This window comes from Buteo buteo, chromosome 12 (genome assembly GCF_964188355.1).
Source record: "Buteo buteo chromosome 12, bButBut1.hap1.1, whole genome shotgun sequence".
In the NCBI taxonomy this organism is placed as follows: domain Eukaryota; kingdom Metazoa; phylum Chordata; class Aves; order Accipitriformes; family Accipitridae; genus Buteo; species Buteo buteo.
The window spans coordinates 40,456,612-40,481,596 of NC_134182.1; the positions used below are offsets into that span (position 1 = coordinate 40,456,612).

A 24,985-nucleotide genomic window follows, 5' to 3' on the forward strand; every position below is an offset into this window, starting at 1 on the left:
CCCATGTGCTCGCCTTCTTAAAGCTGGACATTTCTTGACATATTAGTCAAAATCCCAGATTGTCTCTTTATGTTCTTAAATTTCCCTACTGTTGTCACTAGGCTTGATGCATTTGATTAATTGCTTCCTGTTAAATCATGTATATGTGTGACATTTGCTGTCAAGTCAGTACAAGTTCACACCTAAGGGTTGAGCATCTTGTACTGGTAGGAGAAGATATGAAGAACTTTATCAAGGAAGCATGTACATGTCAGGCACCCTCTGTCTCCATCATTGAAGTTATCAGGTGTGGACATGCCATCAATTATATAGAAAAGTAACTGAGAGTACCCGTTCACATCGTGCCTGCCTTCTGCCTTCACTGAAATGGGTCACTTCAGAATCACTTTGGTATAGAAGATTTTAGCACAATTTTTCAAATATTCTTAAAAGATCAAAATACTTTTGAGCTTTTGCCCAGGTAATGAGAATGTTAAGTGTTGATTTATTTAATATCTTTTTTATTCCTTTATTTGCAGTGAAAATTACCTGGTTCGTTGGGGCAGTAATGGGATGCCTAAAGAAATTGAGAAACTAAATAACCTTCAAGCAGTCTTTACTGTAAGTTATTGCATTTACATCCCAGAAATGCTTCCCCTATGCTGCAAACATCGAAGTTTTGGGTTCTTTCCCTTTCCCCTCCCCTCTCCCCACCCAGCAGAGGGGGGTCACATGGCATTTGGGGGCGTTTTCATGGACACTTAAAATCTTACAGGCAGCCTCAGAGGAATGCTTCTGAAAAATATTTTTTTTAATATGTCAAATCAAAGCAGTAGTAAAGGTGCATTATTTTGCAATAGTACTGTCTGTGGGTGTTGCTTACCCATGCATTTCTGAAAATCCTATTAGGCACATCTCTGTTGGAGCCTAACTGTACCAAAAAACCTAGGCTTAAGATCATACTTGTTTGTTGTTCATTGCTTTGCTGATCCTACTCTTCTTCTTTGCAACAAGTTGTTAATGGAAGAATTGCACATGAATGGAATAATTTCTGACAAGTGGCAAAGGTGGCACAAACTAACTGCCTTGTCATCAGGATCTAGTATTTTGGCAATTAACGCCACTTACTCTCCTTTCAGTACTGTTGCTGGGATTTGTTATCAAAGAGTAATGGGATGTTTAGAAATTGCTGTGTGGAAATTGCTAGTGTTTTTATGGTATGTTTTCTTTTTCCTAGGGCTCAAAGGATACTGGGTTTACTTTTTAAAAAAAGTAATAATTTCCTTATATATGTGTGTACAATCTAAAAGAAAAGTCTTTCTCCTCTGTCCTCTTCCACTCATAAAGCAAATTGATATAACTGTTTTAAATAATTTCTAGGATTTAAGCAGTTCTGACTTGATCAGGCCGAAAATCAGTTTGGTGTGTCAGATTGTGAGGGTGGGGCATATGGAGCTGAAAGATGGGAAGAAACATACCTGTGGACTCCGGAGACCCTTTGGTGTGGCAGGTATGACAAATTCAATCAATGGAGAAAATGGCATGGCCCAGTGGCTGGGACAGTGGGCTAAGGAATTGGGAAGTATATGCTTATGTCAGCAAAGCCTGCTAACCTCTTACCGTCACCATCTCTGGCTTCAAAGTGGAGATATTGATACTGAGCTGCATAGATCTTTTAATAAAAGTTGTATATGAAGATAAAATACTGTTACTACTGTTCACTTTTTGTTTTATCACCCCCTAGAAAGATAACACACTGCCATCAGTACAGTAGACTTTTCAGATCTTTGTCAAAGAGGGATTTGCTCCTCATGACTAATGGGATGATACTGGAGTTTTTAAAGGAGCCTTGGTGAATGAGACATCTAGTTCCTGTTCAATTCCCGTGATCTCTTGTGAAGAGACTTGCTGGAAATTTGTGGTGGAAGAAAATTTCAAAATAATCAGCATTTGAAATCTAAGTGTAATTTCTTTGCCTTGAAGTGCTTGAGTCCCATCTGTTTTTTTATCAGAGACTATATTCACATTCACTACCTTAGGCTGACTTACGCATCAATGAAAAGGTGCTTTTTAAAAAGTTGAGAAGGCAGTGGTGCTCTCTATTGCTGTCATGAGTGGCATTGGCCCAAAATAAGCAACTGTTGTTTCCATTCTGATAGGGGAAAGCTCCCTCTGTATTCTTTAGCAACTTGGCAAACCTATGTGATGAACTTGTGTTGTTGCAGTGATGGACATAACTGATATCATACATGGAAAGGTGGACGATGAGGAAAAGCAACATTTTATTCCATTTCAGCAGTAAGTACTGGTCTTTAGAGTTCATCACATCTGGCTTGTTTAAAGCAGTTGTCCTTTGGAGAAGGACAGATTTGTATGGGAGCCTGGCAGTGTACCAAGGTCTCTACAAATAGATTAGCTTATGGCACTAGTCAGCTCTTTGAAGGAAAAGATTTTTGTCAGCCCTCTGAAGCCTTCGTTCCCCTTGATTTATATGTCTGTATGATAGGCTAAATTGCTTAAGGAGTTTTGGCAACGCAGCTGAAATTACTAGGTACCCATATCATCTGAGGTAAGAAAGAAGAGTCCAGTGCAAAATAATATTGTGGGGTCTGGGGGATGTGACCCTCAAAACTATTAGGGGGTTGAGAGGCAAGGTTTTCAGAAACACCTGAGCACAGAGAACACAAGTCCTCCTTGTCACTATTGTGCGGTACCCTCTGTATTGTCTGCCTCTTAACTTTCCAGATTACCTTGTAAAGGTGAGTCAGAGAACAATGGAAAAGGGATTTGTCCCTCTTTCTGGGAAAGTAAGTCAAGCATAGTGTGTTTTGCATTTCTGTATTGCTAGTTAGACTTGTGTGTTCTGCCTGCTCTCTGATTGCTCACTTTTTCAGCACATTACAGTAACTAAAATGAAGCTTGTTTGGGTAGACTCAGCCATGTTGTTACAGTCCTAAAAACAGCGATCAATTTGCTGTAGCCATATATTATTACAAGGTATTTTCAGGGGAGATTGTGTGGGTTTTTAAGAAGGATGTCTCTTCCTTTGCAGAATAATGTTAGTCTGCTATTTTTTTTTATTTTTTTTTTTAACATTTTTCTTCTGTTCTAATGAGGCTGAATTTAGATCCAAATCTGGATGCATCTACAAGGATGGGGAGCCAGTGAAGACATCGTTCTGTATACGCTTTGGTTCATTATTGATGGTGTGGGTATAGGAGTGAAGTCGGGTTCAAGATCCAAAGCTTGACAGACATGTTTGTGACTAGGGATAGGTTCATCACTTGTGAGATCTCACAGCAGTCATTAGTTATGTTAACTTATCACTAATTTATCTACATAGTCTCTTAGGGACAGCTCTGAGGCACACCTGAAGACAGGGCTCAGCTCATCTGATGGGAGTGCAAGGTTCTATGTGCTGAGCTGTTCCTGCATGGTAGCCAATAGCTGGACTTGTTCTCACAGGTCTGCAAGGCAGTCTGTGGATGGAAAACAAGAACAAAGTACAGCTGGCTATGTTTATGGTTTTCCTGAAGGCTGCTATTTCAGTATGATACAAATGTAGGTAGTCATGGAGTCTTTAGGTCAGTGTTACTTATCCTAAGCCTGAGCTAGCACTGTGATGTGTTTCCTGGTATGAGAGTTTAAATGTACTTCCATTGGGTTTGTGCAGGTGAAGAATTAAAAAAAAATTCTTATGGAATCCTTTAAAAAAAATATTTCTTTGGAAAGCAGTCAGCTGTTGGCCAGCCCTCTTCTTGCAGAGCACATGTTTGATGTTTGTCTGCTACCCAGTCTCTATTGTTGTTCTTCTCAGGATTGCCATGGAAACATACATCAGACAGCGACAGCTAATCATGTCCCCACTGATAACTTCCCATGTGATTGGAGAAAATGAGCCCCTCACTTCTGTCTTCAACAAAGTCATCGCTGCAAAGGAAGTGAATCATAAAGGGCAAGGTACAGCAGTTGAGCGAGAAGCTAATGTAAAAACCTGGTGCAGGGAAGGGTTCCTCTTGCTTACAAAGGAAAATAAATGGCTTGTGAAAGTCCAGAGATCAAGGCTTATTGGAGTTTGCTACCTTCCCTGAGCCAAATATATGGTCTTTGTAATGGCTGCGACCCAGCACATTGGGAGCTAAAAAAAAGATCAAAACAAGAGCTTCTCTAGGTGACAACTTATTTGCTAGTAATGTAATATTTTTAACATATTTTAAAATATTTTTAAGTGAACATGGCTGGTTGCGTAGTCTAAATGGCTTTGGGTTTAAACTGCATTATTCAGGATTCTTCTGCTCCTGCTTGTGTGTCTGGCCTTTACTCAAATACACTGGTGGATTCACCTTAGAAAGTTTGTATTTTACTTCAGAGAATCTACTTGCCCAGTAAGGTCTTATTCAGCATTAGGAAGGTAGAGAACTGGGCAAGTGAGAACCAGCTTGGGTTATTTAAAGCATTGTTGCATGGAGATCACATGAAGAAACAGTTTTCTGTTACGCATAGGCTTAAATTTCATGTTTTCATACTTTTTTTTCAGTAAAGGAGTGTTACCTTTTTTTTTCTTAGGTCTTTGGGTCTCCCTGAAACTGCTTCCTGGTGACCTAGCACAGGTTCAAAAGGATTTTTCCCACCTTGTAGACAGATCAACTGCTGTGGCTCGCAAAATGGGATTCCCTGAGATAATCCTTCCTGGTAGGTCCCATATGACTCTATACTTCCATGGAGTGAAAGAGGTGGTTGAAATTCTATAATTTCTGCTATGAACAGATGTATTTTAAAGCTGTCTGAAAACTTGCTTTCATTTTACTTGAAATTCCCAGCTGATCATTTATTTTTTGTCAAAGAAGTGAAAACATAAGCTTCCTTTCTTATACTGAAAAATGATAGTGTGTGTACTTTTTGGAAGAAAACATCTGTTTATTCGAAGAGACATTTTGGTTGCATATGTTTGACTCTGCTCTATTTGATCCATTCAAAGTGGATTTAGCCTTATAGAGCTCATTACATTTTAAAAGTTACATAAAGACAGAGGTTTATAAAAAGGAGAATGGTACATTTTAAAAGATTTTGTATAATTTGAGATGAAGATGAAATGGTGTGATGTTGCGTGTCATTAATTAGGTGGTATCAGTAAAGGCTAAGAAGAAGATAAGGATAACCTGGTACCCAAGTCTGTTAAATGTTAACCTGTAAAACTGTCTGTATGAGAAACACAACTCATTAAGCTCTATGAATTTTAGGTGATGTTCGAAATGATATCTATGTCACCCTGATACAAGGGGAATTTGACAAAGGGAAGAAGAAGACTCCCAAGAATGTAGAAGTCACCATGTCTGTACATGATGAAGATGGAAATCTCCAAGAGGTATGATGGCCTTTGCAGGAGGTCACAAGGCTGCTGTGTTTGCTAGATGATAGCTGTGGTCCATAGGATCTTATGTATCAACTGTATGCAAGAACTGTGTGATAATGAACAAAAGATATTATAGGTGATCTCAGTGACCAAATTTGAATACTCAGTGATATTCTTTTTTTAATTAATAAGGGATGTGAGCAAATCTTTGAAGATTCTGTAAAACTTTGAAAGAGGTGACATGCATTGAGTTCCCTTGACTGTGAAGCATAGACCTTGAGTAACTCTGACAGTTACATGCTCTGAAAATTTCTGACCCAAGACACTTCATGCTTTCATTCTAGACCTTACCTTTTCTTTCCCCCCCTCCCCTTGTCTTTTTGTCCAAAGAAAGCTATCCATCCTGGTGCCGGTTATGAAGGTGTCTCAGAATATAAGTCTGTTGTTTATTATCAAGTCAAGCAACCTTGCTGGTATGAAACTGTAAAGGTAGGAGTGTGTAATTTACAGTCTTGCTTCCTTTGTGTAGAAAACAAACTAATTTAAAATCAGTAGGCATATCAGTAACAATGTCCTGTAAATTGACTGGAGATAGAGAATGCTGGTGCTGCATTTTTTCCTTGTGTATTGTCACGTGCAGGTGTCCATTGCAATAGAAGAAGTCAGTCGTTGCCATTTAAGATTCACTTTCCGTCATCGGTCATCACAGGAATGTAAGTATCAAAAAAGAAGATCTGCAGGAGTACTGTGCTCTTCTTACTCTCACTGAGATTTTCTGAGTATCCACCAAAGGTGTAGTGCTTGCATTTCTACTTATTTCCAGTCTTGTGGATTTTCTTGCAAGCAAAGAAAAATAATTTCAGAATTTTTACAGCCTTAAAAAAGGTTTGGTGCTGGTTTTGTTCTAAAACTAAGATTAGATAGGGAGCAACATGTTAGTCCCTTTGAAAGACAATTGTCAATGCTTGTTGCTTCTTTGGCTTCTCAGTGTATGGTGTTGTTTTTACTTTATTTCAAGGCCTTCACAAAATTCAGTGCAAGGGCTGGTGGGCTTCTAATGGTCTTCCTATAGGAGGATTTCAAATTAGGTTAATGAATGGCAAATGAGAAAGTTAGAGCCAGAAGTTTTATCAGAGGACTTCAGAGCCCTGAAACAAAATCAATAATTTGAGACTAAGTCCTTGAAAGGCTCTGAAAAAAATTCTCTTAAGGTACCTGGGAGATGCAGTGATATAATTCCACATCCATAGCTCACAAGCAGATTTGTGAAGTCCCAACCAAAATATCTATACGATTATATATGTCCATCCAGCAGCACAATTAACCGCTAAAGTTGTGTGGCAAGAGATGCTTCAGAGAGGACATTTTTCTGTGTAGTTGCAGATACTTACTAAGTGCCTTGAGATGAGAAGGAAAGAAAGAGGGCTCTTTCTACTGTGGATCACAAAGTTTGCTAGCTCCATGGCATTATTGTGTGATGCTATTAAATAAAGAAGAAGCTGCACATAGTTAGAGCTACATTATGAATCGTATGGGCATAAATAAGACAATTTGTAATGAAGATTTTTCTTTCTGTTTGCAGCTAGGGATAAGTCTGAGAGAGCTTTTGGCATGAGCTTTGTGAAGTTGATGAATGCAGATGGAACTACACTGCAAGATGGCAAACACAATTTGATTGTTTACAAGGTAGCTTGGGCATTTGCAGCCTTCACTTCTGTTTAAGTAATCAGAACAGCTCTCTTGGCTGATTTTTTTTCCTAGCAATGTAAACATCATCATTGCAGTGATTTTTAATAATTTTTCTAGGGTAACAGGACAGTTGGTTGTTTTGTTGTTGTTTTTTTTTTTAACAAGTCACCCTCAGCTCTGCTTTCACTGATGGGTTTTCTGACTGCAAGTACACAAATCCGGTACATCCTTGTATGTATCTGTATAGAGCACTTTTCCTGTAACATCATTCATCTAGACAGTGTGCAACAAACAGGCTTGGTGAACACCTGCTTTGGAGGATCAGTGTGTGATGGGCAGAGAAACCTGGTGCCCTTAATCACAGTAAGAGGAAAAAGTTAATGCATTGCAGTAGAAAGCTGTGAAGTGGGGCAGGGGGGAACCCTCCTAAAGTCTGTGGCTTGAATCACTCTGAAAAGAGCTTAGTTCATTGGCAGTATGGGCAACTTCTGTTCCCTAAAGTTAGAGACCCAAACAGACAATGTGAGTAAATAACTATAGACATGAAAAGGCATTTAAAGCTCTCTCTGGCTGTTGCTGTGTTGAAGTGTGTCTGCAGATGGGAACTGCAAGAGGTCAGACAAGGTGTGCTCAGTGTGAGATAACCCTTGTCTTTGCTTTGTTCAACCAACAGGGTGATAACAAGAAAATGGAAGATGCTAAATGCTATTTAACTCTTCCTTGCACCAAAATGGAGATAGAAGAGAAGGAGGCCCCCTCGGGGAAAAACCTGCACCATCTAGCCAACTTCACACCCACTAAAGATAGTACAAAAGACAGCTTCCAGATTGCCACTTTGATCTGCTCCACCAAACTTACCCAGAATGGTAGGTTTTGCATTAGCAGCCTAGCTATCATGCTGTATATTTGAAGTAAAGGCAGCAGAATGGTAGGTTTTGCATTAGCAGCCTAGCTATCATGCTGTATATTTGAAGTAAAGGCAGCACTTCCTTTATGCAAAATTTTTTGCCATGTGTGGGCATAGTGCTTTAGCTTTAATCTTGCAGTTTCATGTGTCAATGGCAGCCCAATCTCAGCATTGTTGGCATCATGTTGCCAGTACAAGCTACAAAGACGTTTATGCAGCCACTAGAGACCATGTCATGTGAATATTTTATCCAAACTACCAATGTTAAATCGAACAGGTTTGTCAGCAGGTACAGAAATGGCACCTGTCAGTGACAGTGTATGTGTGTTTTCAGAATCATAAATGTTTAAGGTTACTTGACTTCTTTCGTCTGCCTATTAAGAATGTAGCAATTAGAACTGAACTCTTTAGGATGCTATTACGCATTAACTCTGCTTTGCATGTTGCCAAAGTGGTCAAAATGAAGAATGATGTATATATGTGAATAAATACAGTTTATGCTGGAAACTGCTGATAAATGATGTGAAGTTTCCACTAGATCTGGAAGGCTCTTGGTATAACATACTCTGACTTTGGGAAAGAAGCTTGTGAAAATGACACCAGCTGTGGCTCCATCAAGGTGTACCTGTGTAGCTGCTGGGAGATGGGCATGAGCTGTTCTGCTCACTGTTTAAGCTTGGCCAGTTAGCTTACGTTGAATTTCATACTGATACGACCATGTGCATGAGGACTGAATCTGACTTTCATTATCCTGTCTGATGTGCAGGCCAAGTGCAGTTGCATCTTTCTGCCCTCCTGCATGTAACCTCTGTTTCTGAATGCGGCATTCTTTGTCAAGGCTGTTAAGTTTCACGTGTATTCTTACATCTGAAGGTAGTAAATTAATTTAGTTTCAGAACAGAGATGATATGTACATATTTCATTAACATGCAAGATGTGTGTGAAACCTGCCAGACTCCTTTGAAAGCCTCAACTGTAGTTTGTAACTAAACTTGAGGTCCTGGGATATCCCAGAACTGTGATGAACAGCTCTGCAGCTTAATGTCATTTATACAAGAGGTTTAACTTTAAGAACCATCTCCAAGAGGCTGCTCTAAAGTAAACACAAGCATTATTAAGAAAAGTCATGGACTCTAATAAAATTCCTAGCTTGAGATACCTTCTCTTGAGTGAATGAGAAGTGTGCAAAGCTGTCTACCAAATACCTTGTATTATCAAATTACACCCGGGTTTCCATTCATAGCAAAACTTAACTTTCTTGCCAAGACAGAAGAACTATCTCAGGGTAATATTCTGTGCATCAGTGTGACTTTTCCTTGTAAGCTGATTCTAAAAATAACCTCTAGTACTTCTTTATTGTTCTGCAGCCATTAAGTCAGCTTTGTTATTGTAATCTGTTTCTAATTGCTGATGTTCTGTCCTTGCTAGTTGACCTGCTGGGTTTGTTGAACTGGCGTTCTAACTCTCAGAACATATCTCACAACCTAAGGAAGCTAATGGAGGTGGAAGGAGGAGAAATTGTAAAGGTATGCATAGAGATTTGGGTCTCCTTGTTACGCAAACACTTATGTTTGTGCTTGATGTTGACCTTGAAGGGTTGCAATTATGTTATACCCAAAAGTTCTCTATATAGGCCAGGAGAGCCATTCTAGCTGCTGAGCAACAGGAGAACAAAAGTTATACTTTGCCCCAAGAGCTCTCATTAGTGGAATTCACCAGAATTACTGAAGCTAAACGTTACCGGGATCGGGGAGATAGTGGTGACTTTATTTTCCCCTGTATCCTTACAAAATAGAAGATACATTCAAAACCTAACTTCTAATTTTCAGTAGTGGCTCTGGGCCTCCATTGTGATTCAGGAATTGCTGTCAATCTAGGAACAGAGTGCAGAGAAGGCCCAAAGAGCTTGTAGTCAGAGTACTGTGGGGAGTAGACCTGAAATGTGGGGAAGTGCCACAGAAAATAGTCTGCTGAAGGATTTAGGAGGTAAGACTTCCTGTGGTTCCAGGTGTGGATCTTTTGGGATTATGCAAGGCCATGGTTTTACTTAACTGCTGAACAACTAAAGTAAAGGCTGTGTCATTGCAAACCAGTCTTTACATAAAATGTCATGCCTTAGTACAGTGTATGTAGTTGATTTGGCCCAATGTAAGCTTAAACTATATGGACAGAATTAAGTGTATTCAGTAGGCCTCTTGCTAGATAAAAAGGCAATAAAACATAAAAGTGGGGCCATTCAGAGCTGATAAGAAAAGATCCTCCTTGCTATAGGGAGGGAGAATAGTGTGATGATCATGAGAAGCATGTGAATGAATACAGGACTAAGATCTCTTTTTAAATGTTCTTTCGTGGACAGTTTTTACTGTCCAACTGGGCTAGGCTGGAAGGGGAAAAATGATCCGAAAGAGTAGGCTCTTGTGCAGGATTCCAGAAGTAGTCATCTTTTCCCACCCTTTTACTATTTATTTTTTTCCCCTCTAGTTTTTGCAAGACACCCTTGATGCACTTTTCAACATAATGATGGAAATGTCAGAAAATGAAACCTATGACTTCCTTGTGTTTGATGCACTGGTGAGTGAGCCTTTTGTGGATTTAGGGTGTTTGTTTTTCAGCCATGTTTTCAGTCTCTTCCTCGTGCTTCCTTTAGATGAGTGATCGGTATTTTGCTCTGAGAAATAAATTATATTTAAACACTTCTTAAGGCATTCTCAGGAGCTAGGACTGAGATACGCATTGAGCTTTTTAGTAACCACACTGAAAACAGCAATAAACGTTTACATAATTTATAGTAATTCCTTCAGATAACTTCTTGCATTAAGGCAATTTACAGAAGAGAAAAACCATATTATCTATGTGAAGCACAAAGTGAAATGATTTGTTCAGGGTCATGGTGTTGGAGGATTTGTGGCTGTGGCGGGAATAGAACTTATGCACCCTAAATCCTAGCCCAGTACTTGGGCAGTAGGGATGACTGCTCCTCCGAACCTTTATAGAAGGATTACAATGACTGAGCAAAAGACTTCATGAGGATTTTTCTTCATCTTTGGAGAGGCTGCTTAGTATGTGTGTGAAAGGCACTGCCTTTGGTGTGCAGTGCAGTAACAAAGCTGTGTGCTTCATGCTGATCAGCAAATACGTACTTGACAGTTCAGGAAGAAATATGAATTCAGATGTATCCAGCTGACATTGGTCGGAGGAGTGAATGTAGGGGGACAGAATGTCCTGGCTCTAACATGTCATTGAAGTAACAGGACTGAGTGTTTGCTATGAGTATAAATCATCAGAATCTCGAGTTCCAGCTTTGGAAAGCATCGTTTCTTAGCTTTGAAAAACGGCCTTCAGCAGCTTTGTGCCTATTTGACCTGTGCTATGACAATGTCACAGAAAGACTGTGAGTAGTGCTGCTTCCTGTATCACTGTTGTTGCTTTGAGAAGTAGCTCCCTTTATCTCTAAGATTTTCTATCCAAATGCTGCTATGACCTACCTTCCCTCTGAGCAATGATGTAGTCACACACACCACAGTATTTAGTGACTATTAGAATATTAATAACGCTACCTGTAGCATTAATGCTATTAGAAAAACAAACAAATGAAAACTATGACCCAGCAAAACACATGACATGCAGTTAGAGACTGAGTTACGTTTGAGCTAGTTAGAGGTTGTGTGGCTCTGTACATCTGTTTCCTTTTGAATTTTTGGCAGGTATTTATTATTTCTTTGATCGGAGACATCAAGTTCCAGCATTTCAACCCTGTACTTGAAACTTATATTTACAAGCACTTCAGTGCAACCCTGGCATATGTGTAAGTATTGGTAACCACAGACCCCACAGGCTGTCGTTCAGACAGTGTCTCACTGATAGTTTCAGTAAACTACACTAATGTGGTAAAGGCAGCATAGACCAGATAAGAGAGTTCCACCCTATTCTGTGCTTTCAGGAGAGAAAGAAACCCTGTAATTGCTCTTTTTACCCTGTAAAAAGTTTCTGTTGTAAGAATTTTTTCTGTAAGGAAAAGACACTGCTATCATGGAAAATCCTGTATCAGAGAGTGTGATTCAGACTCTCCTTTGACCTGTAGTCCTCTGTCTGTGTGTTGGCGTTGTAAAAGCATCTTCATGTTTTTCAGCCTGATTTCCTATTGAAAACAGGTTTAATGCAGTCGGTCTGTATACATCTCTCCCTTATAACTTTTGAATGCTTTGGTCTAGTATTGCTGCTAAAAGACTGGTGGGTAGGGGTGGCATTTATGGGTATATGCAGAAGGCAACGGAAAATATCGTTAAGTTGGTACGTGGTGAGGGCGTGGAAATTGATGAAGGAACACAAATTCATAAGAAATCTGGCCTTATGGGTATTGCTGCTCATGGAAATGTTTTGTCTTGCCAGTACCTGCCCTAACCTTTTCAATCCACCCCACCCCAAAAGTACTTTGAGCAGAATAAAGTTTGAAAGAGTCTGTATACTTTGTGCTACAGTTTTAGGGGTATGTTTGAATGCGGTCACGGGGAGCAGAAGCAGAACTATGTGTGGCTGAAATAATACAAGTGACATTGTGGTCAATTGTAGCAGAAATAAGAGTGGTGTTCACCTCCACTGTCTGCCTACAACCAGGCAGGTTGAGGAGGCCACAGACTTCAGAAAAGGGCTAAATGTCATGGTGGGGCTTAAACATGCAGATTACATGAGATTACACTTTTATATTGAAACTCTCTCACATAGACTGTCATTTGTTTAGAATTTTGCAGTTCTTCACATTTGGATGTGTGGGTATGGACAGTAGGAATAATTCTGTTTCCCTGTAGCGTTTTTTATCTGTGGAACTCAAAGCAGTTAAAAAAATTCAGCTCACAATTGTTATTTGTGTTTTATCAGGGAAGGAAAAAAGCTGGTGCACAGTTTATTTAGGTACATGTGAAAATTTAGTCCTTTAGGTCAACCTGTTGACTTCATGTGCTTAAGGCATTTGTTTAAGTGCTATGGGTAGTCATGGCTTACATGCCTAAGGATACTCAGGAAGTTGGGGGAAAAGCCAGGAATAACACCCGGGTCTCTTGACTTTCCAGCTCCTTGATCTAGCGCGCCTCAGCACAAAGGTCATTACCCTCATGGTAACAGGCAACTAAAAAGTTAAATCTGAGGCCAATAGGGAGGGCAAAACCACAAACCAAACTCCTTTTCCCCTCTCAAAATCTCTTCTTACTTTTCCTGATACGCATGAATTCCTAGTCCTGAGTATTCAGCCTCTCTTGATGGCTGTCAACCTAAAGATAATCCTGTGAGGAAACACTATTCCACAAAGCTCTGAAGTCCCCATATCCTGGACTGCTTTCTTCCCTGCCCTGGCCATGCAACTACCGCTTGCATATGATTTCCTTTCCTTCTTCCCTGTAACCTACAGAAGAATCATCCTTTTTATTTCTCTTCACTATAAATAAACTTCTTTGTCTGATTAATGAGCACACTGTATCTTAGTTTTGTTGTTCCCTTGCCTTTCTTTCCAGCTTAGCTTGACAATGTGCTATCTGCATAATGCCAAGTGGACTATAATATTATATAGCATCCTTCATGTGCTCCACATGCCAGACTTAGACAAACTAGGGAATTATACTGGCAATGTGGCAAATAGAGCAAGCAAGTGCAAAAGCTGTTGTATACTTGGCTATCACTTACTTGCTGCTTTGGGTACTGTGAGTTCTTTAATGAAGGGAAGAGGATTTTGCCTGAATATTAGCTGCCATAGCATTCACAGAAGATCCTGATCTTCTGATTTGGCAGAGACTAGATAGCAAATACTCATAATGTGTTTATGCAACTTCTGTCTGCAGTTCTCAAACCGCTCAGTAAGTATTGCTTCAGAAGACCTTTGTGCTCCACACATGAGAATGCTAACACATGGAGAAGGTGTCAGTCCACTTTCAATAGTAATGGGTTTTCCAATTTCCTGAACACTTCATTCTAGGGAAAAAGAAAAGCAGATCAAGAAGCTGGAGTTTGCAGACAAATTTGTAGACTTTTCTGAGGATTCATAAACTAGTTATTAAAATCTTGCATCCCATGAAGCCAAAGATTTCAGAAGGCAATAGTCTGTGAAGAGGAACCCCTGTCTGTTATCTCTTTATTAGACTGTAGTTCCTGTCTGGAATAAGGAAGCTGAACTTACACAGAAACTTAACTGTGTCTATTCTCCTTTTTGTTTTATTTCCAAAGGAAACTCACCAAAGTACTGAACTGTTACGTGGGAAATGCTGATGACTCCAGCAAGACAGAATTGCTATTTGCTGCTCTGAAAGCCTTGAAGTACCTATTCCGATTCATTGTTCAGTCACGAATATTGTACCTGAGGTGAGACCAAGGTCACTGCCATCCTTAATGTCTCCTTTTGAAGGTCAGTGGAGTTACTTCCAGTCAACACCACTGGAGGGCATATTCTTCAGCATATCCTTTATCCTTGAATTATTAGGAAGAGTATCTTTCTGCCCTTTGTCTACAACTGGAGCAAGTAAGTCGAGTAAAAATTGAAGTACCTCATTTGAAGAAGAGAATCCTTTTAGTCACCTGTAGCATGCTATAAGCAGCATTTGGTAGTGCTGAAAAGGAACCTGTTGTTTATTAAAAAAATGAAAACATGTAATGACTTGCTCATTCTAAGAAACTTTGAGAAACACATGCACACACAGTTACTTGTTAGGTGAGGTGAAGATGACACGTTGTCCAGTTAGGATATGGTCAATGACAGTGGTTTTACCATAGCCTCAGAACATGTTTTCAGAGATTTACAGTGAATGTTTGGAATCCTTTCCTCATGTTCATGCTGGCTTTTTTGTTTAATACAGAATGAGCTACTTGATTCTTGGAACCCAAGCAGAATTTGATGCAATGGCATTTTAAAAAGTGCAGCCCTTCCCTTATAACAGATTTCAGCAGGAAATTACTACAGGATCCCTGATGCCATTTTTACACTCATGTCTTTGTAGAAGGAGATTGCATTAAGATGTTGTTCCACAGGATAAAATCATATTTCAGCTACTATGACACTGTTAGCCTAGATTTATGTGTATAACTAGCTCTTTCTGTTCTTTGTAGGTTTTATGGGAAAAGCGAAGATGGGGATGAATTTAATGATGCAATACGCAAGCTGTTCCTCTCCTTCAATGTCCTCATGGATCGGCCTTTAGAGGAGGCTGTCAAGATTAAGGTATGCATAATTGCAGGGAGAGGTAATATCTTTTATTAGATCAACTGATACAGTTGGGGGGGGCAGGCAGAAAAAGGGACAAGCTTTGAGGCACATAAAACCCATTCAGATGAGTCACACCACCTCTGAATGTCTGTTTTAATGAACTGTGTGTGGCAGGAAAGGAATATTTAAACCCCAAAGTTTATCAAATGAAGATGAGAGTGGTGGCTTTACTGAAAACCCTTCAGCACCTGCTAGGATGAAAGCTAACAACCAATGAAGGTGTAATCTACTGCAGTGTGGAAGACACTTCAACCAGTAACACCAGACTTGAGGGTGATGGAGGCAGAAATGTTAAACTACTGCAAAAATAAGTGTAATGCTGGGAATGAAAGTAATGAAAAAACAAATGGCTTCTAAATGTATCTTAAATTTTATACTTCCTTGTTTTTCTGTTGTCAACTGGATTACGAACCTTCTGTTTATGCTCTGAGGATTTGCGGAGCAGCCATGCAATGAAGCTGCTAACTTGCTACAGGCAATGAGGCCTTTAGATTGCTTGCAGTATTTCAGTTCTTCTAGCCAACGTGCTTTTCTCTGTTTGAAGGAAAGATTGAGTCTAAACTTTTAATTAGCACTTGGGTGATTTAAAGCCCAACTTTGATTCTCATGCAGTAAGAGTACCTGCTGGCAGCAGCCATAGAACATCCCAAAGTGACCTTTAGTTGCTGTTGCACCTAGTTGTCTTGATGCTACTTTTATGAAAGCCATACTACTACCTAGATAACTTATTACCGTGTATGTGGACATGCTAAAGTATGCAGAACATTGAGTCAATTTAACTGACTAGTGCTTTTCATGTCAGGCTATAAGCAGCTTAATCCCTGGAACTGTAGGATGTTTGCAAAAACTAAAGAACTTGGCTACAAATCCTTCCTCCACCTTTTACACTCTGCACTGCAGATGTGTGGTTGCTGGAGGCTCTTTGGATGCATAAATTTGAACTTAAGACAGTTGTCTACAAGTGTCCACATATTTGCTCTTGACAAAGACTAGATTTGCCATGTTAGCTATGCGCATTGTTGTTGAGACTTTACACCCTTATAGAATGAACTAGCTAGTCTAACTCAGTTTCCGTGTGTGTTTCATGTCCTTGGTTTTTTTTCTTGCAGGGTGCAGCTTTAAAGTATTTGCCAAGCATCATAAATGATGTCAAACTGGTGTTTGACCCTGTTGAGCTCAGGTAACCATATTAAGTTTGTTTGTCCTCTAAACCCAGCTTGTCTATTGGGAAGAATTTTGGAAACTTCCCTAAAAACAGCCACTCTGATTATGACATGGTGGTGCACATACTGTGTATGAATTTGAGGAAGCTCTTGCAGGGCTTTAAAGGAAGTTAGTTTAGTTCAAAGGAGACTATGCATCTCAACTGCGCTTTCTGAGGCACTTTGAAATTTTACTGAAAACCAAAATTTGAGGACTGGGGAGTGATATGTTGAAACATTGTGCAAGTTTCCACCAATTCTTAATGATTGCTTCTGAGGTAAACCAAAATGTGTGGCAAAGGCACAGCCTTGGTCAGGAAAATGAAAGTTTTATTCATTCAGGAAATTCACAACACTGTATGGATTTCTGTTCTTTGGTGTTCATATCTTTGCCCAGAACCTCCCAACCATGCTTCCTTGTTCTGACACAAATAATTTGCTCGTAAACAGTAGACAGACAGCAAACGTACATGGAATTTAATTTAATGGAATCTCAGATTGAAATGAGTCATCACTCTTGATGAAAGGGGCATCTGGAAGGATGTGTTCTTGCTGTTGTTTATAGCCGTGTTTCAAGTTTCAGCAGTGGTCTGCTGAAGCTTTGCAAAATTCTGCTTTCATTTTGTATGAAAGTAAGTACAATTATCTTATGCTGGCACTGGAGGGCAGATAGTACTGCCTGTTTATAAGCTTTTGTGATATATCTAGTGTGTCTTGGGATGCAAGCCTCATTTTAAGAGGCTTAAGCCTGCAGTTTCTGTTTAGTAAACTGTTCAGTTTTACTAAAAGTCCTCTGCTAAGTTTCTTGAAAAAAAGTTAGGGCCCCATAGGAATTTCCATGGAGACCACTTGCGGGTAACGTGTCCACATAGTGACAAAACTGCTTGACTTGCCCAGGTGCAGGACAGTGTAAGTGTAGGTTGGAATCACATTGGGTGAAAATGCTGACCATCTGCTTACTTTGTGTTTTGCACACTAGTGTCCTCTTCAGCAAGTTTATCCAGAGTATTCCTGACAACCAGTTAGTTCGACAGAAGCTAAACTGCATGACCAAGATAGTCGAGAGTGATCTGTTTAAACAGTCTGGTAAGTAGCAAATTGAAGTCCCTGGGTTCTGCATGGGGCCACGCACCCTTAAAAACAAAAATGTCTTTCAAGTTCACAAGCCCTTTATGTCAGTCATCAGTGGTAGTCTACCATTAAATCCATCTTTAGAAATATTCCTTGCCATGGAATAACTGAAACTTTTTTTGCTGTTCAGTCTTTATACAATGCCTAATGCTGTAGGATCCTGATCCAGTGTGTTGATTTAGAAAGAGGGAGAAGGTGAGAGTGCACTGTTTGATGCAATACGTATAATTACAGGTTATTTATGACTCTCTCTAGTCTGTTAGTGGTAACTTAAGTGGATTTAAGCATGTTTTGGTGTCCAAGATAAAGTTATGAGCAGAAAGCTACTGTGTGGTATCCATGTATACCGAATGCTGAAGAACTTCCTGAGACAAATAAGGTATGGTGCTCTGTTTCATTTTTTTAGAATGCAGAGATGCTCTTCTGCCACTGCTAATAGATCAGCTAAGTGGCCAGTTGGATGACAATTCAAACAAGCCTGACCATGAAGCCTGCTCACAGCTACTTAGCAATGTGCTTGAAGTCCTGGATCGGAAAGATGTGGTGAGCATGAACTGTCAAGGGTGCAAATTAAGGTTAATTCTTCTTTTGAGAAGTTATGGCAAAGAAATGTTCTCAACTTATACTTTAAAGAATTACAAAGTTCTGATGTTTACAGAAATTGTGTTGCATTGCTGCATGGTTCTTTGAATCTCTTTGCACATAGAGTAGCTGTGTCTAAAAAGGAGCCATGAAAGGTTGAATTAGCGGTTATCACTACAGTACAAAAAGCAATTACTTGTCTTTCCAGGGACCAAAATGTTATTCCCAGCTACATTGGTGGCTTGTTGAATTATTGGGAGCAAGTCATAAAAGTATTTGGTTTCTCGTTTTCTCTGCTATGAAGTAGGGACAATGATCATTATTCAATCAGGAGAATACAGTTACTCACCACATTAGTCATGGAAATTGATTCTAAGTTGCTGTGAAAAGAATAGTTTGAGCTGAAGAACTGTTCAGGGAAAACAAAGCCAAATCAAAGCACCAGCTTTGGTTTAGCTATACCAGGGTGAACTAATGAAGCTGGTATAGATCAACTACGTTAGCTCTCCATCAAGTGTATACCTACAGTATTTGAATCGATTGCTCATGTGTTTTAAATCTCCTTTTTTGCATCCTCTAATTACAATTAACCACTGTCAGGGCAGTCCTCGCACACAGGGAGCACTCTATAGAACAGTATACATTAAGAATTGTCTCAAATTTTCATTACTGAATATCCCCAGGGGCCCACTGCTGTCCACATCCAGCTGATCATGGAACGCCTGCTAAGGAGAATAAACCGCACAGTGATTGGAATGAGCAGACAGTCTCCACACATTGTGAGAGCCTTTTACTTGCTTCAGTTATTACTTTGCCATTTGTTATAGTGGAATTTATTCTCCTGGGAGATTTCAGTGTGTAGCAGTGGTTTATGAAGTCATCTTTCCGTTTCCTGCAGGGCTTCTGTGCCACTAAAACATGGCTTTTGGTGGTTTTCTGAGACCAGGTATTAGGATACAAATCGTCCTACTCCAGCAGCAGTTTGAACTGAGTCACAGTTGGCTGTGATTTCAAGTTCCTTTGGGCCCTTGTGCACAGAGAATTTGGTTTCAGTGCAGTTTCTAATACACAAGGAGTCTTTGCTGAAAAAATGCTCTTTTGTCACCTTAGCTGAATAGGATTAAATGCTGAAGGGTGAGGCATCTCTAAAGGGTAGTTCTGACTACTGTGTGGCATCTTAGAAGGTGTAAGCAAGTTGGTATGTTTTAATTTGCCCTGTACTTCATGTACGGAAAGATGGAAAAGTCAAGAGCTGGGCATATATAGCAGTATCTTATTTTTTATAACTCTAAGGTCAAGTTAATGCTACTACCAATATGTCAGCCGTGAGAATTACAGTTGGCCATAGTAAATCTGAAAATCATAGAATCATATAGGTTGGAAAAGACCCTTAAGGTAGGGTGAAGTGGTTCATATACATATCTATACTCCAATGTTTGGAAGATGGGTTTTTCTTGCAAACTGTGATCCCTGGGGAGAAAACAAGCTATAGCCAGACTTCATACTTGAAATTTAGGAAGTATTGAGTGGTTTGGCGTAGAAGACTAAACAGTCACATAGACTGATGTCAGGACATAGATAAGCAGAATTGTGATCAGTGATACTTGGTTAGGTGGAACTCTGAAAGCATATGCCACACTTTGAACTTACAGTGCTTAATACAGGAAAATAATAAAATGTTTTGTTTTTCCTATTCTAGGGTATTTTTGTGGCCTGCATGACAGCCATTCTGAGGCAGATGGATGATTTCCATTACAACCATTACATCAATACTTTCAAAACCAGGCAGGACATTATTGTAAGTCAGCCTGGCTGGGGGATTAGCTTGGTCCATAAAGAATTACACTCTGCTTCTGAAAGGTCATTTCAAGTTACTGTATTCAGTTTGGAGTGATTATACGGCATTCGTCAGCAATGACTTATGGGCACCTAATGCCACAGCCGCTGGGGATATATTCACATCACCCCTGCTGGGTATACACAGTGGATGTTGCTGACTCAGTAATGCCTGAGAACAGAATTTGTGGCATTGAGTAAAAACATGTTTAATGAGTGTTTAATTCTGTGCAAGTAAAAGGTCAGGAGCTAGAAGAGTGAATGAAGATGAAAAGGAAAAGCATTTTCCCCTCTCTTGCTCTCACTGTATCTCTTTGTGATCCTGTTCTCTTTATCTCATTCTTTCCCCTCCTCTAGAGTTTAATTAAATGCTTTAGTCTTGCTTCAGTGGGCAGCAATGCAATAGTTCCCTCCATGTTAAAAACTGTGTACAATTCACGTCCCTGAAGACTTTCAGTATGAAACCAGGTGAAACATTAGGTTGGGGTTTTTTTCGTGCCCTTAGAATTAACAGCTATGTCCAGATTTTTCTCCAGACTGCCCAGAACAAGTCAGAACCATAACCGCTATTTGTGCAAGTCTCTGAAGCTTGACATGGCAACTGTTCTGGCTTTTTTGTCCCCACACTCCTCATTTTGCAACTTAGAAGTGCTTGCTTATTTAAATACTGGCTGGGGAAGAGCCTGGAGTTGTGTTCTTCCTGTAAAAGCTAGATCAAAACCCACAAGAAGGTGTTTGTAATTAATTTTGGATGGCAAGGTGCTCTTTTTCCCTGTGCAGTTGGAATTGCTTGCAATCTGTTGAACAACATAGCCCCCTACAGGACGCACACATTTCTGTCACTTCTGCGTCAAAGGCGACTCAGCTGCATTGGCTATAGAGAGCACTCATTGTCTAGTTTTAGAATTACTTATTCTATTACCAAAATTTTTTTGTGAAGGAAGAAGAAACAAAATCAAGTAGATTCAGGAATTCTGCTTGTGTTCATCAAGTACATGAGTGAAAAGGTTTTCAGCAGGGTTATGTAGAAATACTGTGTCTGAGGAAGGGTGCTAGGAAGATAAATCTGATAGATTTCAGAAAAAGGTGGATTCAAGGCAGAATTGAAACAAATTTTATGTTGAGTGGGCCACAATTCAGAATTTTTTTCTTTTTCCTCAAGAGCAGTTGAGCTTGTAGGAGACAGTCATAACTTTAGTTCAAGGTAAGGTTAAACAGATGCTTAAAAGCTTCCCTGAAATGTGAACTTCAGATTGAAGCTCAGCTTGCAAGTTGAAGATGTGTTGTTTTACCATGTAGTTCTGCATCTTCTGACTCAAATAGGAGAATATTTCTTTTGTATTTCTGTGTGTATACATAAAGCTTCTACACGAAGACATATCAGGAGGGTGAATTATGTAGTCATTAGAACTACCTGCATACCATTTAAACAAATACCAACTGAAAATACCAATTTGTAATTTAATTTTTACAAATCCTTAAATCTACAGAAGCAAGCCCACATAGGTGGTGGTATAGTAGTTGTTAACACCAATAGAACGTTGCATTTTGGTTTACTGCAAGAATTGTTTTTATTTATTGTTTATTGTTGGTTTTTATTTGCTTTGGTATTTTCAGCCCTGGCATTGCATCATTAATTGGTTGGTTGAACACTGTTGTAGGTTAATTCCCATCTTCAAGGTGCCCCTTGACAAGTCCAAACCTTTCCATCAAGCTCGGATTTAATAATGCCTAAAAGATTTTTACTGAGGCAGCACCAAATGCCCATTTCTCTCTCTACATCGATGTCGCTTGCCAATTCTTGAGAGCAAGCTGTTCAGCTCAACAGAATTTTTTTTGCTAGTGATCTTTGCAAGGTGGCGATTTCTCATGTGACCTTCTTTGTGTCCCTCTCATTTTTGAATGCTAATGTGCTGTCTTTGTAGAGAATAGAATCCATTTAAATACTCATAGGTAGCATTTATATCTGTAGAGACCACAATATAGAAATCAATATTCTTGATATTACCTTCTTTTGCTCATCTCTCTTCTTTTTCCTTTTCCTTTTTTCTTATTCTACAATTCAACCTTGCGTTCCCCAAGTCTTAAGGTGTGATATAGCTTTGTTTAGCACAGTTTAGTGTTGGCGCAAAAAGTGTCTTTTCTACAGTAATGTTCTAAACCGTGTGTCTGCGATGGCGTGTTCGCTACCTCTTTTTAATTACCCTTCTTAAACTGGACCAGAAAAGACTTAACTAACTGAGGAAGTGAAAATACATTATAATTTCCATCTTTACAGAAGATACTGCATAGGGCTGTTACACTGTCATCATTCAGACATTTGGAAACAAGTGCTTGAATACTGGTTTTACATTTTAATCCCACTTGTGCACCAGAGCTCCCTACAACACAGCTTAATTCAAAACAGTAAAGACTGATTTAATTAAACAGATCAACATGTTCTGTGGAATTATTTCTCCTTCTGTAGCTGAATGGATGAGATGTCAGAAATAATTTAGTTATTGGAATATACCCACACAATAAGAGATCCTTCTTAGGAGGCACAGTGTATTGATTGATATTCAGTGCAGTTGTTAATCAATGCAATTGCAAACATTTGCATTTCCCTGTATTTTTGCGTGGATAAAAGACTACCGTACTGAACTTGATGAGCTGTGGTTTTTATTTTTCCAACAGGACTTCCTGATGGAAACATTCATTATGTTTAAGGATCTGATTGGAAAAAATGTCTATGCAACTGATTGGATGGTCATGAATATGATGCAGAGCAGGTATATAGTTGCTGCTATTTTAAGTCTTGCTACTGCTTTGGAGCCTTTCTGGTTCTGAAAGGAGGGTGACTCACACAAACAGGCTTGCAAATCACCAGAGTTACATAGGCTTATTTTCTTTTAGAGTTTCAGGGTGATTTAAATTGAATTTCAGTAAATTGTAGTGCCCGCGCATTTCTGCTGATGGCACTGGAAATCTTTCTTCTCCTGGCCAAAGGCACACAATCAAAACCATGCAGTCTTTCATCCAGTCACTTAACTGCTGGAGAGTACAACATAAATCAGAGAAGCCTTTTTGGTTTCAATTTGGGGGGAGTTACAGGGCAAACCTAAAGCTAGTTGGACATAAGTGTGGCCTAGGGTTTAGTTTGCTGGTCTGTAAACTACAACTACCCAGGTTCTCTTCTGCTCTGCTGTGGACTTTGTTTGGCCTTGTGTGAGTCAAGTCTCTCCTGCTAAGTCTGTACAATTTGAATGGCTTTGGCTCGCTGTCTGCTGTGCTAGGTAGCAAAGCATGGCCAAAACCTGCTATCCACAATGCAGCAGGGCCTGTATGCCTGTGAGTTTAATGTTCCCACAGGCAGTATCAACAGAAGTGGGGAAAGAATGAAGAAACAACAAGCACGTAACTCCTGTTTGCGTAGCACAGTCATGCAAGTCATCTTCAAAATGGAGGCAGCGTAGCTCCACTGTGTCGTAGGGGCGCAGTGTGAAGAAGGACATGAAGTTATTTGAGTGCTTCAGTGATGAGGATAGGATAAACTTGAGAGGCTACCATCTGGAATGGCACTACGCTGTCAAAGAGATTGGATTGCCCAAAAAGTGTTTTGCTTTTCATCTGCCTCCAGTCAAGGTTTCTTTTGTTCAGAAAGAGGAGTAAGTTTACCTGAATGTCCCTCTACTGGGAAAGAGGTGAAATAGCATTCTAGAGGAATACCTCTCTTGTTTGGGAGCATCTATTCTTGTCTCCAGAGCTTAGATGTAGGAGTCGTAAACTCAGAACTGCAATGTTATTTTTTCAAGAGCTACCTTTTATTTGATGTTTTCATCTCTTCCAGGGTTTTCCTTCGGGCAGTGAACCAATTTACCTCTGTACTCAACCGTTTCTTTCTGGATCAAGCAAATTTTGAACTCCAGGTAATAGTTCCATTGTTTCTGGATTTTCTTACAGACACCAGTCCTGAAAGGCAGGAAGAACAAACAAATCCCACTGTTAACAGATCTGTTGATACGGAGCATGCCTGTGGAAAATGTCCATAGTCTTTTACAGAAAAGCAGCAGAATGCAAAGCAGTTCTGAATTACAGAACTGTGGTTAATGCAGCAATAAATTGCAAGCAAATACAACTGTTGCAGGCTTTACAAGGTCAAGTTGAGCAGCATGCTGACTATAGCTGATTTGTGCTTGACTAGTTAAGAACAAAATGCTGCATGGGTGTACCCACTGTCACTTGCTTTAGTTGGAAAGTACAAGCTAAAAAGAGGGAGAAATTTTAACTTGCTCTGTGTTTCTGGCTTGCCTGCTATGGCTGAGAGCACAGACTCATCTGCCAGCTTACTCTTGGTATGGTTCCTCATTAACACTTAGCTGGGAGACTACAGCATTTGGGTAGTAGCTCTGTTGTGCTGGTTGTTGCTTTTCTTTTGTCTTCTCCTATTTTAGACTTGTTTCTCTTCCACAGCTCTGGAATAACTATTTCCATTTGGCAGTGGCCTTTCTCACTCATGAATCCCTCCAGCTGGAGACCTTCTCACAAGCCAAACGCAACAAAATTATCAAGAAGTGAGTTTACATTTAAAAAGTTGCCAGGCCCTTTTGCTTTTAAGAAGCTTCATTTGTACTGTTCCAGACATAACCCATACAATCTTAGAATGAGATGAAGCATGCCATGGAAGTGCTTGATTAATGAATGATGATAAAGGGAGGAGAGATAACTAGGACAGATGTCAGGTCTTTACACTGTGGATATCTAAGTCTGATCAGACAGATCCTGAGTTGTTTGAGCTGAACTTAAGCACCTTGCCAAAAGATTCTTTCCACTGTAAGGTTTGTAATAGAAGGCTTGCCATAGTTCCAAAAGCAATTGCACCTGATGCAATTCCTCAGCCATTACATAAGGTAGGTAAGCAAGAATGCTTAAAGCCCTGCAACTTTTTAGTCCCCTCTCTTTGCTTTTTCTGTTTTGAAAGCAAGAGCACTTCAGAGGCATTCATCAACCCAGAGGTAGTAATTTTTAGTAACTTGGCCAAATTCACAAAGACAATGAGCAGCTTTGACTTCTGCATTTAGCTG

At 39.7% G+C, this 24,985-nt stretch overlaps 1 protein-coding gene across 6 annotated transcripts in view; it reads left to right on the forward strand.

Moving 5' to 3' along the window:
- The window catches only part of DOCK5 (dedicator of cytokinesis 5), an 89,221-nt gene that overhangs the window by 34,273 nt on the left and 29,963 nt on the right, over nt 1-24,985 (forward strand). For 5 of the 6 annotated variants that reach the window (XM_075043583.1, XM_075043585.1, XM_075043584.1 and 2 more), the window contains exons 9-31: nt 519-600; nt 1,360-1,489; nt 2,205-2,277; nt 3,797-3,939; nt 4,546-4,671; nt 5,220-5,344; nt 5,723-5,821; nt 5,973-6,045; nt 6,915-7,018; nt 7,695-7,887; nt 9,357-9,454; nt 10,410-10,499; nt 11,633-11,733; nt 14,139-14,273; nt 15,015-15,126; nt 16,281-16,351; nt 17,353-17,459; nt 17,911-18,047; nt 18,770-18,865; nt 19,786-19,884; nt 22,599-22,693; nt 23,752-23,830; nt 24,375-24,475. In XM_075043583.1, the coding sequence (XP_074899684.1) occupies nt 519-600; nt 1,360-1,489; nt 2,205-2,277; nt 3,797-3,939; nt 4,546-4,671; nt 5,220-5,344; nt 5,723-5,821; nt 5,973-6,045; nt 6,915-7,018; nt 7,695-7,887; nt 9,357-9,454; nt 10,410-10,499; nt 11,633-11,733; nt 14,139-14,273; nt 15,015-15,126; nt 16,281-16,351; nt 17,353-17,459; nt 17,911-18,047; nt 18,770-18,865; nt 19,786-19,884; nt 22,599-22,693; nt 23,752-23,830; nt 24,375-24,475 (2,469 nt within the window). The remainder of the gene's footprint in view (nt 1-518; nt 601-1,359; nt 1,490-2,204; nt 2,278-3,796; nt 3,940-4,545; nt 4,672-5,219; nt 5,345-5,722; nt 5,822-5,972; nt 6,046-6,914; nt 7,019-7,694; nt 7,888-9,356; nt 9,455-10,409; nt 10,500-11,632; nt 11,734-14,138; nt 14,274-15,014; nt 15,127-16,280; nt 16,352-17,352; nt 17,460-17,910; nt 18,048-18,769; nt 18,866-19,785; nt 19,885-22,598; nt 22,694-23,751; nt 23,831-24,374; nt 24,476-24,985) is intronic. The other variant, XM_075043586.1, reaches the window with a different exon arrangement.